The 14,114-nt window shown below is 37.1% G+C and overlaps 2 protein-coding genes across 3 annotated transcripts; both read right to left on the minus strand.

The window, feature by feature from the left end:
* Positions 1-9,281: 9,281 nt before the first annotated feature.
* LOC145023227 (DNAJ heat shock N-terminal domain-containing protein) lies at positions 9,282-10,653 on the minus strand. Its single transcript, XM_078976745.1, has 2 exons — positions 10,453-10,653; positions 9,282-10,003 (listed from the first exon to the last, which is right to left on the minus strand). Exon 2 carries the CDS (start codon positions 9,993-9,995, stop codon positions 9,462-9,464), a length of 534 nt encoding a protein of 177 aa, XP_078832871.1. The 5' UTR covers positions 9,996-10,003; positions 10,453-10,653; the 3' UTR covers positions 9,282-9,461.
* Positions 10,654-11,227: 574 nt separating this feature from the next.
* Positions 11,228-13,894, minus strand: LOC145023393 (uncharacterized). 2 transcript variants are annotated; one of them, XM_078976747.1, is made up of 7 exons: positions 13,367-13,894; positions 12,833-12,921; positions 12,592-12,745; positions 12,367-12,474; positions 12,159-12,281; positions 11,824-12,086; positions 11,228-11,747 (listed from the first exon to the last, which is right to left on the minus strand). In XM_078976747.1, exons 1-7 carry the CDS (start codon positions 13,551-13,553, stop codon positions 11,637-11,639), a joined length of 1,035 nt encoding a protein of 344 aa, XP_078832873.1. In that variant the 5' UTR covers positions 13,554-13,894; the 3' UTR covers positions 11,228-11,636. The 2 variants fall into 2 exon arrangements, with proteins under 2 accessions (XP_078832873.1, XP_078832874.1); XM_078976748.1 differs by having other exon boundaries at positions 12,833-12,918; positions 13,367-13,893.
* Between the last annotated feature and the right edge of the window lie 220 nt (positions 13,895-14,114).

The following is a 14,114-nucleotide window of genomic DNA, read 5'->3' on the forward strand; positions in this document are numbered from 1 at the left end:
GTCTAAGATCCAACAGACACACACCTCGCAATCTCCACTTAGAATGCTAAGTTTAAGTTTAGAAATCCTACAAATTCCTAGTTCGCTTAAACTAATGCTCTGATACCAACTGTGACATCCCCAAAATCTCGGCCAGAAAAGTCCGATTTCATTTATGCTTTTTAAAATAATTTTCAGAGTAAATCCTTTTAATTTTAAAAGAAATGCGGAATTTGTTCCCAAAAACAAAACATGATAAAATAGATATTTATCAAAACATTTCATAAAGAAATATGATTTCATTTCACAATCAAAAGTCGGGATGTCATGTTCCGATACAGATCATAAAGCATAAACGATAGCATTACAAGTCATTCAACAAATATATACATATACAGACTTGTAAACAAAACAACTTGATGTTCGCCCATCTTAAGCTCTTGCGCCACTTCCTGTAAAATAAATCAACTGAGTGGGTCAGGCTTGGGAGCCTAGTGAGCATATAGGGTTTTCAACCCACAATAATTATATTTAATTTCAACAATCAACAATAAACCCGATTACCCATTCCCGTTATCCTCACCTTACGTTCCTAAAAATAACGTCTATTATAAGGAACCTATTTCAGGATTTTTCATCGGGACGGACATCACTGCAGAGGGGCTTCCTCAACAATAAGTGTCCTAAAGGCAACCATGTGGGGGATAGAGTACACCGGTGAACACGTCGTTCACAACACCTACAGGTAATGAGCCTGCTAGTGTTCCACAGGACAGTCTAGAATAGTCCGTGGTCGTCATCCATACTCTGCTGAATGACTAGAATAACACCAATAACACTGAGGCCTCTCATCTGTTTATTACACACCAATTATCTACCCATGTTCTACCCAACATATTAGTAGATAAAAATATACATTTTTATACATAGTTTAAAAACCTGTAAAACATGTTTTAATCAATACATATTCCACATAACAGATGAGGCATACACACATAACACGTATTTCATAGAGAATACATCAGATCTATAAGATAGAAGAGAGTGAATATACACTCACACGTATAACAACCAAGTATATACACATAACACGTATTTTATAGGAAATACTTCATAATATTGCGTTGGAATGAAAATAACTACACACTCACTTGATCAGAAGATGACCGGGCAGCACTACGGCTTGCAGAAGAGGTGTTTCTCCGTAGATCTGGAAGATCTTCACAAAACCGGGCTCCTCGCGGGCAGCGTTTCGGCTCGGGAATAACGCTCTTCGGGATCCTCGGGGCTTCGGATCTTACTTCGGGGCTCGGGAATATTACCGGGGCTTTGGGGTATAAACGACATGCAAAACGAGGCAAAACTTTGAGAGAGAGAAGAGTTTGAACAAGAGAAAATGGCTGAATTCGAGTTCTATTTATAGGCTGCTGGGTCTGGGATTACGCGGGGCGTACTTTGACGTCACTACGTGCGTCGACTGGTGGCACTCGAGTATTGGTCAGACAAGTTGCATCCGACTGAGTACGCGGGGCGTACTCAAATTACGTGGGGCGTAATTGACTTGTCAAACTTCTAAATTGCGTAACTTTCGCATACGAGCTCCGTTTTCGACGTTCTTTATATTCACGCAAAGGTCAGACCATACTCTACAACTTTCATTTAGATTCCGTCGGCTAATTTTGATTTTGATTTTTATTATTTATTTTTAGAAGGCCGGGACAGAAAATTTTCGTTATAAATTCATAACTTCTTCGTCTGACGTCCGTTCTCGCCTAACTTTTCATTGCTTCGCTACTAACAACAAGATCTTCGATTCTCATTTAGATTGTTTCGGCTAAAAACCGCTCGATCTCAAATCGAGTATTCGGGCTGTATACTGCTAAGTCGAAACTTCATAAAATCATAACTTCCTCATACGAAGTCAGATTTGGGCGTTCCTTTTATGCATGCTCTCGGTTTAACGAAATCTACGACTTTCGTTTAGATCGCTAAAGCTAAATATCGCTCTATCTTAAATTCATATTTTACGTCACTCGGCGTCGTGTCGGTTCTGTCGCGAAACTTCGACAGGTCATAACTTCTTCGTTATAACTCGGATTTTGGCATTCCTTATATCTCCGGAATCCTTGTTTCGACCACTACAACTTTATGCAAGATGTAGGGCTTATCTCACACTTAAATTTTGACGCTTATTTTATTCTTAATTCATTAAATTATAAAAATTAAGAAAATACACACATAAATCACATAATTCAAATAATTCACAAATAATACATTCTTATTATTTCAAGTTGAGTTACAAGGTTAACCTAGACTATTACATTGCTAAAAATGGCAAGCCTAGAAACACGGGCGTTACATTAGGGCCTTTAGAAAACAGAGATCTAGACCCATTTAGGTATGGATTATGTAATTGAGGTATCATGGAGCTAGGTCGTGTCTGGGAGCCAAAGGGTATATTAGAAAAGTGGCAGTTTGTGCTCTTTATGAATTTTGGGTTTTATTTGGAAGGCTTTAAGGCTTGGGCACATTGTTAGGAGCATAGGGCTTCTCGTCACCTTTTTGTGGATATAAGGTTCATCGGGAATGGACCTCGGATGAGGAAGATATGACACTTTGAAGTTATTGGCAATATCGGTCTCTAATGGAGAAAAGTGGCAAGAATATACCATACATGCAAGGTGGCGAGCGCAGAAGTACGCCCAGCGTAAGTTGGGGATACGCCCAACATAGAAGGAGTAAATGGACGCGGGTGTGGGAGGTGTACGCCCGGCGTACATTCAGAGCCCCTAAACCCTAATTTTTAGTGTTAAGCACGATGTAAAGAACATTATGAATCAAACCCTATCCACCTAACCAGCCTCTTAACCTCAAAAACCCTAGATAGCCTCTCATTCCTCATCTTTGTGTATTTTTGGCCTTGTGAAGTTCATTGTAGTGTTTAGAAGCTTGAAAGCAGAGGGAAGAAGTTGAAGAAAAAGAACTTGAGTAGCTTGAGCTCAAGGATCCGAGATAACATCACCTTTTGGCACTCATTTGAGGTAAAAAGCTTTCAACTTTCCTCATGAACACATAGATTTATGTAAATGAATTTTTGGACCTTTTTGTTGGATAAAAACCCATCACTTTTTAGGTCCAATGAATGGATTTTTATGAGTCCAATCTGTTTCTAGGCTTAGGGTTGCCGCCCTTAGTGCTAAATGTCCCAATAACATTAAAGTTTCGATCTTTAAGGTCCTTTTGTGGTCATGCATGAGTTCTAGCCATTTCCATGGAATTTAGTTGTCATATTTCAAGTTTGGGCCTATTTGGTGGGTTGCAAGCCACACTTTATGGATTAAGACGTTGAAGTGGACTTGGATATGTGATTATAGCCTTTGGAAAAAGAGTATTAAGTGTTTAATGGGAAAAGTGGCTTAAGAGAGTCGTACGTTGGGCGTACATACATGTACGTGCAGCATATAAGGCTACAAGCCATACAACCTATACGCTTAGCATACAGAGGTTTACACCCCGCATACTCATCAGATTTGGGCTTGGCGTTGTTTGGGCCTCAGTTTGGGCCATTTTCCATGTCTGGTATCTTGGGCTTTAATGGGCCATAGGAATTGGAATTTTGGACTAGAGAAACATTATTGGGACTTAGGTTGAGGCCCATGTGAAGGGATTGGGCCCAATTGGAATTTGGCCATATATTGGGCCTGGTGGAAGTGTTTATCTTTTGGGCCAAGGTTTGCGTAGAGTTCATTTTGGGACAAGAGTATGTGAGGGGTAGAATGGTCATTTACCCCAGTGAGGACTTATGGTTAAGTTAGGAGAATCACAGACTTATCTAATTTGTACGATGATCAGTAGCTCGGTGAGTCGAGAGATCAGCAGTTCGGGGATCTGCCAGCTAGCAGCCAAAGGTTTATCCATGGGATTCTTCAATCAACTTTGTGATGTGAGTTTTCTCCTATAGGAACGGGTCAAAGGCACCAATGTCGGCCCTTTTATGTATGTTAGTATGTTCCGGACTAAGGTTCGATGCCGAGCCATGCCCGATGTAGGTTATTATGTTTCCGGATTCTAATACGATGTCGGGCGGTGCCAGGGGAATGATTGTATGCTTGATGTCTTCGTGATTCTTGCATGTGCTTGTTTTATATGTTTCCAGACTTTGGTCCGATGTCGGGAAAAGCCCTAGGAATGTTTGTATGCTTTCTGGATTACGGTCCGATGTCGGGCGGGGACCGAGGAATTATTATATGTAAGTTTTTGAACTACGGTTCGATGTCGGGTGGTACCCGAGGAAAGAATGCATGTTTAATTATACTTGTTGTCTTTGTGATACGTGTATATGTCTAGTAGGGAGGTGAGTGTGGGCGGGGTCCCATATCTCATCATTAGCTAAGAGTGGACATGGTTCCATATCTCATCATTAGCATAGTATGGGTGGGGCCCATGTTACGCAAGGCCTTAGGACTGGACAGGAATATATAGTATTATGAATAATTCCTTATGTGCTAGCATGATTATATGTTATTGTCTGTATGTGTATAGCGGCGAGGCCCAGAGATAGGCGGGGCCTGTAAGAAACATATCGGTATACCGAGTGGGGCTCCATACCAGACGGGGCCTGATGTCGGACTTTGTCTGATGCCGGGCGGGACCTGAGGAAGGGCGAGGGCCCAATTTATGTGATTATGTGTATGGTATGTAGTACGTTGGGGAGACTCACTAAGCTTCGTGCTTATAGTTTTTAGTTTTGGTTTCAGGAACTTTCAGTATCAAGGGGAAGAGCTCGGGATGACTACAGTGCACACACCGTTTGTTTAGCCTGGGATGTTTTACTCTGATATATTGACATGTGTTTTGATATGATACTCTGATTTGATACGATGACTTATGTTTTTGGATGAAATGATTTTGATAATTATGGTTTATTTAATAATTTAATTGAAATTTTTGGACCTTATTTTTTGGATGTTTCATATCTAGTTCTTTTGGCTAAGTCTAGTTTGATAACTCGATAACGGTTTTCCAAAGTTTCAGTTTAATTGTTTTTATGTAGAAAATCAACACTCATTGACTAGAAATCTTGACATGCGTATTTATGTAGGCATGTGTTCTTCTATTTCTATGTTTGATTTTCCAAAGTCCATATGGTGGCGGTTTAGTTATTTTTATTATAGTGTTCTTTGTCGTGGAACATACCAAAATCTGCGGTAGGGTTCCTTGTCTTCAACTCCTGTCTAGTCGTCGACTCCTTCGTTAGTCATCTGTGTTGGACAATCTCTCTTGATATGTCCTGTTGCATCGCACTTGTGACAAACTGGACTTACTTCTGGGTTGGGAGTTGGGGTGATGCATGGGGTTGTGGCCCTACAGTAGCAGGAGGTGTGTCCCATCTTGTTGCACCTTTTACAACGAAATGTCTGGCAGGCTCCCCACTGATGGTATTTGCACTTTTTGTAGGGTGGATTGTTCCCAATGTATGATTTTCTTGATGTGGGAGGAGTAGGGTTAGTAGGGGTAGGGACTGATCCCGCTTGTTGCCTTTTAGTAAGCCTCTGAGTCAAACTACCTCCTTTTTCATTCCCGAACTTTTGTTTCTTGTTCTTAGATTTAGGTTTTTGAGTGCACGAGTGCGTTGTTCTTCATTGGTTTCCTTGGGCGTTGTTACGGTTGAAGTTACCGACACTGCCTCCAACTTCGTCTGTGTCGTTGGAATTCAAGTATGCCATGACGGCTGCCACGGCCGCTGTTATAGTGGCTTGGAAAGTGGCGGAGTCTATTCGTAGGACTGGTGCATGGTTAGGGTACTGGTTACCTTCATGAGAAGACATAACTCTGTTGCATACTAAAAGTGAGCTTGTGATTACTCGAGTTAGTCTCAAGTGAGTTTACTCGTATAATTTTAATGTACTGGTGTTAATTGGGTCAACCTTCAACCCCATGATGCAGTTATGGTAGAGAGTGGAAACATGTATTGCATGACATTAAGTCCGTCAAAATATCACATAGCTAGCAATATGGTTAACGGATTCGGTTGTATGGATTCTTGGAGGATGTACTCCTCTTGGTTTACTATTACTGGTTGCAGTATGCACCTAAGGCGAGTAGTGTTATGATCCTCCTTTGTCGCACAAACTGCTTGGCCATCCCACTTATATTAAGGGTGCCCTTTTTGTGTTCCTTACGCTATTAAGGCTGTCTTAGCCTTGATTGCTATGAGTCGTGGTCTCCAAATGACCATTTCCTCTTTTAAAGAGTGTACATTGTCTACATAGTTTTCTAGTCCTACTGGTGGATTTCGTAAGGCATTTGAAATGGTTTTCTTGTTACTTGTGGGGGATCGGATTTACACTTTTGCACACTGGGCTTTGCTTATGGTCTCCATTACTCCATGACGGAGAGTTGGAAACTGGGGGTCAATTCAGGTTTCTTGCAACCCAAACGGATGTCTGATTCGTGAGGGTGTTGGCTATCGGAGTTTGGTCCGCATCAATTGTGGATCGGATTGTCTTTTGTGGAGGTGCGCTCTGAACCGGGTAGGAATCAATTCCTAAGCTCGTCTTTGCATGGGTATTGTTTTGTTTCTAGGTATGTTCATTCCAGGGGCACTTATATTGGGTGGTTACGTATCTGGGAAGAGAAATGTGAAAGGATCTTTGGTCTGCTCCCAATCGGGTAAAGCTTGTCAAGGGTTTCCTTGGCGCTTTTATCCTTGTTGGGTTCTTAGTCGGAATTCTCCCTTTCACAATTCATCTCTGGGTATCGCTTAGGATCCATTTCTAGATTTTCCTCTTGGGCTTCTTTCGGTCTCTCCTTGCCCCATCCGCAATCATCGTGACGCGGGTAGTAGAAGTCTTGGTGAGGAATTTCAACTACGTCATTGGCGCAAGATTCGCGACACGAGGTATATGGGGATAGTTTAGGTGTGAGGGGTTTATAGTATCCTAAAATACCCCTATAGTATTTTAAATTGTAGTGTTCAACCTTTAGTTACTTTTGGTTTCTTCTCGTTATGATTTTGGGTTAGTAATTATGTAAACTTTTATAAACACTTATCTTCCTAAAGTATACTTTTAGGCAGAGTTTGTTTTAGTCTCATTGTATTTATAGTTGTATATCTCATATGGCTAGATATACCAGATCACTATAAACAATGCTCTGATACCAATCTGTCACACCCCAGTACCAGACGGCGGAAACGTCCGCAGGCGGGTGACTTCATTGTACAGTATCATAAAAAATGAGTATAAATGAAACAGAGCAATCCAAACATCATACATTGAGATGACAAAATTACATTGTTTACATATTGTATTTGTTCTTCGAGTTACACAAAAGATACATTAGTAGAAAAGAATCCAAACTAAAGCTAAATGGTCTTGCATCAACGTCCCTTATTACCTGCTTACTAGAAAATCATGGATATATTAGTAGAAAAGAATCCAAAATAAAGCTAAATGGTCTTGCATCATTGTAATTTCATAAAATCCGATATTTTCTATGAAATCGTTTGAAGTCTTGCCTTGAAAATCATGGATATATGTGTGTATGTCATCACTTTCGTTCATCCTTATAAGAAGTGATTTGTAAAAACGAGTTGTGTATGATAATAGTTCTTTTGAATAGTAATAGTCAACCGTTTCAATAAAAATCCCTTATTTTCAAAAGGAAAATATGGTTGAAAATCTTGTTCCTCTTATTGAGTAAAATTGAAGGTGCGTTCTAGTTTATCGTTATCGAGATCGTAGAAAAATCGTTTTCTCCAGAAAATCCTATATTTTCTGCTATAATTCGAAATTCTAGTTCCAACTATGTATATGTGTAGGTTAGTTTGTCGTTTTCAAAATCATTTACAAACGTTTCCCATAGAGTCCTACGCTTTTTAATTTGTAAAATAGCAGTAGTTCGACTCTATACTTGTTAGGAGAAAGAATCAACATGGCAATTGTGGACATTCTACGTGATGAAATTGGACAGTCAATGCAACAAATGCGGACCATCACATATCACGTGTAGGACAGTCAACACAATGTGCCAAAAGTTATTTGTGAGGTTTCCCTTGCATAAATTTCTAGTTAATATAACATATTCTATTGAGTCGTTATAACCATATTTATCTGACAGAGTGCCTGTTTTGGCGTTTCTCAGGCGCCCTCGGTTTGGAAAAGACATCTTTCACCCTAGACTGGCTTGTCTAGCTGTAGTGAACAGCGAATATGCGGGGTGTCAACTCCGTATAGATCTATACACAAATTACCGCTCTCCCTCTAGGAGACTCTGGCTATAACTCCTTACAGGAATTAGACGTACACTAATCCTTATACTAATAAATGGATAGCCCAATCTTTCTTCTACTGTCGTGATTAAGGGGGTGTTTGTTTTATCTTTTAAAATATCTTTTAGTTTTAGGAAAAGATAAAAAGGCAAAAGATGTTTGGTAATCTAGTAAAAGTTACTTTTTTATATAAGGAAAAATGAACTTTTTGGAAAAGTTAAAGAATCCTGATTTTTTGCAACTTTTCCTAAAAGGATTTTTGCCTTTCAAAAGCTTAGCCAAACACCCCCTAAGAGTAAAAAAAAGGGAGAGAATCTTTGGTGCATGGGGATCTGGTGGTCCATGCATGGATATTTGGTGGGTAAAGCATAAGATACTATGATTTACATGAGAAATGAGGAATTTCATCAAATCACAAAGTCAATCCCTTTGTCATTTTCTTGATAGTTTGTAAATTCCCTTATTTTTCTTATGTATCTTATGTTAAACAAGCTAATGTGTTGGAACATATAACAGGGACCAAAATGAAAATATTTTTAGAAAGCTGCCAATGTTTCACTTAAGAGCATGCACTTTGGACACTTGCTAAAACTTTCCTAAAACCGGTATTTCATTAATTTGTAGTCCTTCATAAAGGCACTTTGAAAAAAATGAAATGGCACTTCAACCGTGTATGTTGAATATTTGTTGAATATCAAAATATATCTATAAATAAATAATGTTTGTTGAATATATTTATAATTGTAATGTATATTTTATGTTTAACAAATTATAAGATGCAACAAGTTGTTTTATAATGTCCCATTCATATTTTCTAATTCAAGTGTTAATTACTTCATGGTTTCAATCTATTTTGTTTTACGTCTTTAATTGTGGGTGTCATCTTCAATTAAAAAAATTTATTCAATTTACATAAGTATATTTATGTAAAAATAAGGACAAAGTTTTAAAAATCATTGATTTTTCATTATCATTTTTAATTATCAATATTTCTTTTACCATGAAAACCACGGGTTGTAACCTAGTAGCATATTATGAACAAGAACTCATTTCATCACACCCCACAAGGTATACATACATTACATTCTACATTCACTTCAACACAAGTTATAACAACGATAATCTCCTTCTCGATTTCAAAAATGGTTGCTTACAATCGACTCCTATCATGCCAAAATTTGAATCAAATCATGAATCAATTACCACAAATTTAAGGCCGAATATCTTTCTTGGTCACCAAACGGATTTTCAAAGAACAAGAAGTGCAAGGTAGCAAGATTGATGTCACCGAAGCACCATCATCATGTGCTTGTAACAATATCTTCTCACCTTCTTTTATCAATATATCAAATCCCATCTCTCTCAACTCCAAAGAATCAAGTGAGAAGTAATCACCACACCTACACTGATAAAAAAGCTCCACCATATCACCGCTAGTTTCCACCGCCAAATCCTCTAGCTCAACTTCATCTGCAGTTAACTCATCATGTCTTGAAACCCGAAGCTCCTGGTCATATAATGCCCGTGATTTCACATCTCCTAGGATTTCCCAAGCTGTTTGGATATGGAGAAATTGAGATCCCAGATCTCGGTGGTTGGAAATGGAAGTGTTTTGTAACTTATCTGGATGGGAAGTGAGAAGAGCAGATCGATAGCTTGAACGGATTTCTTCATGGGTTGCATCTTCTTTCACATTCAGAATGTTGTAGTGAGTTTGACGGATTGGATTGTTAGCTAATTGCATGCTTTTTCCTGCAAGATAACAAACAAGTATTAGTATACCACATCATATCATATACATGTTATCATCGAATCTCATGTTTCTTTAATATTCAGCCATGAAATTAACCTCAACATTTACAACACTTGGATGCAAATCGTCTCTTACTTGAACCTCGTTTTGTAATTTTAAACCATCAGTTTCATTATTCATTACCTCCTTCGTTTCCCTCTTGGCCTTCCTCACCAGCATCACTCAGTTTCAAATCAATATGTTGAAATTCAATTCGGTTCTGATTATCAATTTCTCTTATGTCGTTAACAGACACATTGAGTTTTTCAATTTCCAAATACGAAATTTGTGCGACTTAAGAAACCAATTATGTATCACTAATTCCACTTATTAACAGCAACAATTCGTGCAATTGAGGAACCAGATACGTATTATTGAGTAAAAATCAACAAGAGAGAATAATCTTTACCTGTTTGATCGATCAAGAAACACAGCAGAACTTCGAACAGGGGGAGGAGCAGTTCCTTCAAGATGTTATCATAGATTGATGTTAAGAAGATCGTATATGAGGACCGAAGAGGAGGGTTAAAACTTAAAACGAACGATCGTAAGAAGAATAGGGTTTTCACTTTTCAGGGTATTGCTTAATTTTGCTTAAAAGAACCTGAAAAACGATTAGGTATTTTACAGGTTTTAAGTAAAAAAAAATACTAAAAACATCAATGGGAATTGATTCCCATAAAAACCTACGAACTAAACATCTTAAAACATTTTATTCATAAAATATCATTATGATAAAGATTTTTTTTTTTTTTTTTTTTTTATGAACAATACATTAAAGTTACTTATCATTCTTCTAATAATTTTAAAACAGTTATTTGTCTTATAAAAAAAAAGTATGTTACTCTTGAATAATAAAAAAATACTTATGAACCAATCCCATTGAGTTCAGCCAAATCGTAGGCATCCCTAAAACATCAAAATTACAAATAAATACATTAAAAAATGACTAACTTACCAACAAATTTCTCGACACCCTATAAATTTAGTAATTTCATTTGGCTTATTTACTTCGTCATTTAACATACCATCAAATTCAACGGTTTTATTGAAACATCAGACACAAGTTATTTGAATGTGGTGATTTCGATTTCAACAATCAAATTGAGATAACTACATAATCATTTGATTATTTGATTACTTTTTTGCTCATTAGCACGTTCAACTCAAACGATCAATGCAAATTTCAAAACATCATTTTCACTTCATATTTCAGCAAATTTCTTAATGGAAAAGAAGTTATAAAACATAAATCGTTATACAGAGGACTTTGAGAAAACAATCCCAAACACCTTGAATCCCCCCCCAAATTCTCAATTTGTAAAATGTTTCAAATTACACTCAAAAAAAGCAAAGCCATTTCGCATTGCCCCAAGCTTCTCTTTCAGCTCTAGTCTTTTTCACTAACAAACTCCACAAATACACATTAGTTCAAAACTTTCAAGTAAAAGATCCCAAGTCACCAAAACTGCATTCATTCAGATACAGATACAGATACAAATACAAACACAGATGCAAGCCTTCCTTCAATATGCAAACAATGTTGGTAGGTATTCAGACAGATTTGTAAACAATGTTGGTTCATGAAATCATTCAAGAACTTATAACACCCGAGACCCAAGGAACAACCAAAGGTGCATTCGGGTGATTTCTTCTGTAACTTTCTGAATATTTATCCTTAAAGCTCACTTTCGGTGTTTCTGCCTGCATAATCATATAGGTGTTTATTTTTATGATCTTAATACAGAAAGATGGATTTAAGAGATAATGAAGAGCTTACATATTTAAGCCAGCATTCTTCAAGTTTATGTTGGTATATATCTGGTGAATGGCATCCTTGTTCAGCAGGACAATAAACCCAAATATTACATTTCATTTCATCAGGTCTTGCATTTTTAGCCTGATTTAAACAAGCCTGACAACATTCATATGCACTTTCTTTCTGATGAGTCAACCCCCATTTGACTGCTTGACCACCATAGTCTGTATGAAGCTCTGTATTACACTCAGGAGGCAACCTCCTCCCAGCTAATATGCTATCATCTGACAATTTTTTAACTCAATTATTTTACATAAATTTAAATTCCCAAATCACAAAAAAGAAAAAATAATTACCAAAATCATCTTCACCCTCGGGCTTGTCGTTATGTTCATTGTTGATGACATTAACCGGTATCCAAAGCCCAATTTCATGTGATAACTCAGCCCAATTGAACTCCAACACTCTTGCTAGAATACCTATAAACAACATGTCACATGTGATCTTGTTATGTTTCTTTTTGATTAAATGATGAAAAGAATGAGTTAATAGATTTTGTAACACCTGCTTCATCTGGTAGGATTGTTGAATTTGACTTTGAGGTTTTCGTTTGACCAGTAGTAATTGTTTTGACTTCCTCTAGTTTTTGCAGCCTCCAGTCTTCAACTGCTTCTGTAAGGGAAAAAAAAAACATTATTTTTCTTTTTCATTTCAGCATTTGTTCAAAAATCAAAACAAGTAGTGTAGTGTAGAGGGTGAAAGGGATGAAATTCATAGAGTTAAAGTTACCATGCTGTAAAGTTGAGTTAGCACCACCATTCTGATTCAATCCACTCAGTAGTTCTATGATCTCATTAGTTAACTTCTGTTTCAATGGCTGTGGTAATTCAACCATGCCCTCCTCCTCCTCTCTTCTATCAACTTTTTGTTTGATTAGTTTAACCTTTAACCAACAAAAAAAAAACACACCAAATTTTTGCAAACTCAGAGCAAAAAATGGATACAATTGAAAAAAGAGAAAGGATTTTACAGTTTCAATGAGCTTTCTAGGTTCAGATTGCTTTCGTATCCGCATTGATTCTTCCATGTTTCTAATTTGATCTGGAGTGTAGGTAACTGCTGTACACAAGAACACATACCAAACTTATTACTGATCAATTTGGAAATCTTGGATCTTCTAGGGATTAGTAAACCCCCAAATTGTGAATGCTCGATAAAGTGCATAAACAACAAAGTCCACGACTAGGTTTTATCTATAATCTATATACTTTTTGAAGATTGCGAAATAATCAAAAAACAATCTCTACAACTAGATTTTATCTTCATCTAAACATTGCAGACTGATCACTTAATTGCACAAATGAAAACTTCACAACTAGGTTTCATCTAATGATCAACAAAATGCACAAAAACAAACTCTACTACTAGGTTCCATAACACAGGCACGAATTAAACCAAAGAAGGGTATGATCGGTTTTGATACAAAAATTAAAGGCAATCATAAGCCACAAATACGTTAACGCTAAATCGAGATTTTAGGGAGAAAACAAATGGAAGCAATTACCGCTGTGTGAATCTCGATATGAGTAGGAGTAAAGAGAAGTATAAAGATTCTGAAAAACGTAAAGAGCAACAACAATGTTGATGGAACATATGATAACAGTGGTCCTCTTATACGAACAACATTTGGGTACTCCTCTTCCGCCTCTGCCATTATTCGAATAATTATAATCTAACTCCGCCCTTCCCATCTTCCAACCTCTTCCTCTTCGTCTTCATTCCATCATCACACACAAATCTATCTATCTCTCTCCTTCCCTCCTTGTTGTGTATATTCAAACCAGTTTCTCTAGATTTAATTCCTTTCTTGTGTGTGTGTGTGTGTGCACAGACTGTGTGTGTGGCGGATCAATCAACAAATACAAATACAAATCAAAATCAAATCGATTTCTAAATTAGGGACTGCCGAATGACTTTTATGGGGATCTATTTGATTCTAAAAGCAGATAAAACGATTTCTTCAGGAAATACAAAGAAACAATAAAAATTAGAAAGTGCTCTCCTTCTTTTTCGCAAAAAATAGGGTAAATTACATGAATGGTTCCTGTAGTTTGGTACTTTGGTGTAATCTGCATATTTATTTCTAACTTTTTTTTTTTTTTTTTTTTTTTTACTCGGATCATCTATATTTTATTTTTGATCCTGATATGATTTAAAATAACTATTTACCTTCAATAGTATTTTTTTATTTCTTTTATAGGGAAAAGTGAATATATCTAACAACCTTATATAAACTCCATAATACTACATCA

Source organism: Lactuca saligna, chromosome 1 (genome assembly GCF_052625555.1).
Source record: "Lactuca saligna cultivar CGN05327 chromosome 1, ASM5262555v1, whole genome shotgun sequence".
Lineage (NCBI taxonomy): Eukaryota > Viridiplantae > Streptophyta > Magnoliopsida > Asterales > Asteraceae > Lactuca > Lactuca saligna.

Coding starts and splice junctions, on each gene's coding strand:
- LOC145023227 (XM_078976745.1), bottom strand. CDS start 9,995: ATGCAATTAGCTAACAATCCAATCCGTCAAACTCACTACAACATTCTG.
- LOC145023393 (XM_078976747.1), bottom strand. CDS start 13,553: ATGGGAAGGGCGGAGTTAGATTATAATTATTCGAATAATGGCAGAGGC. Junction 12,746..12,832: donor CTAGAAAGCTCATTGAAACT/GTAAAATCCTTT, acceptor TGTTGGTTAAAG/GTTAAACTAATCAAACAAAA. Junction 12,475..12,591: donor TAACTCAACTTTACAGCATG/GTAACTTTAACT, acceptor TTTCCCTTACAG/AAGCAGTTGAAGACTGGAGG.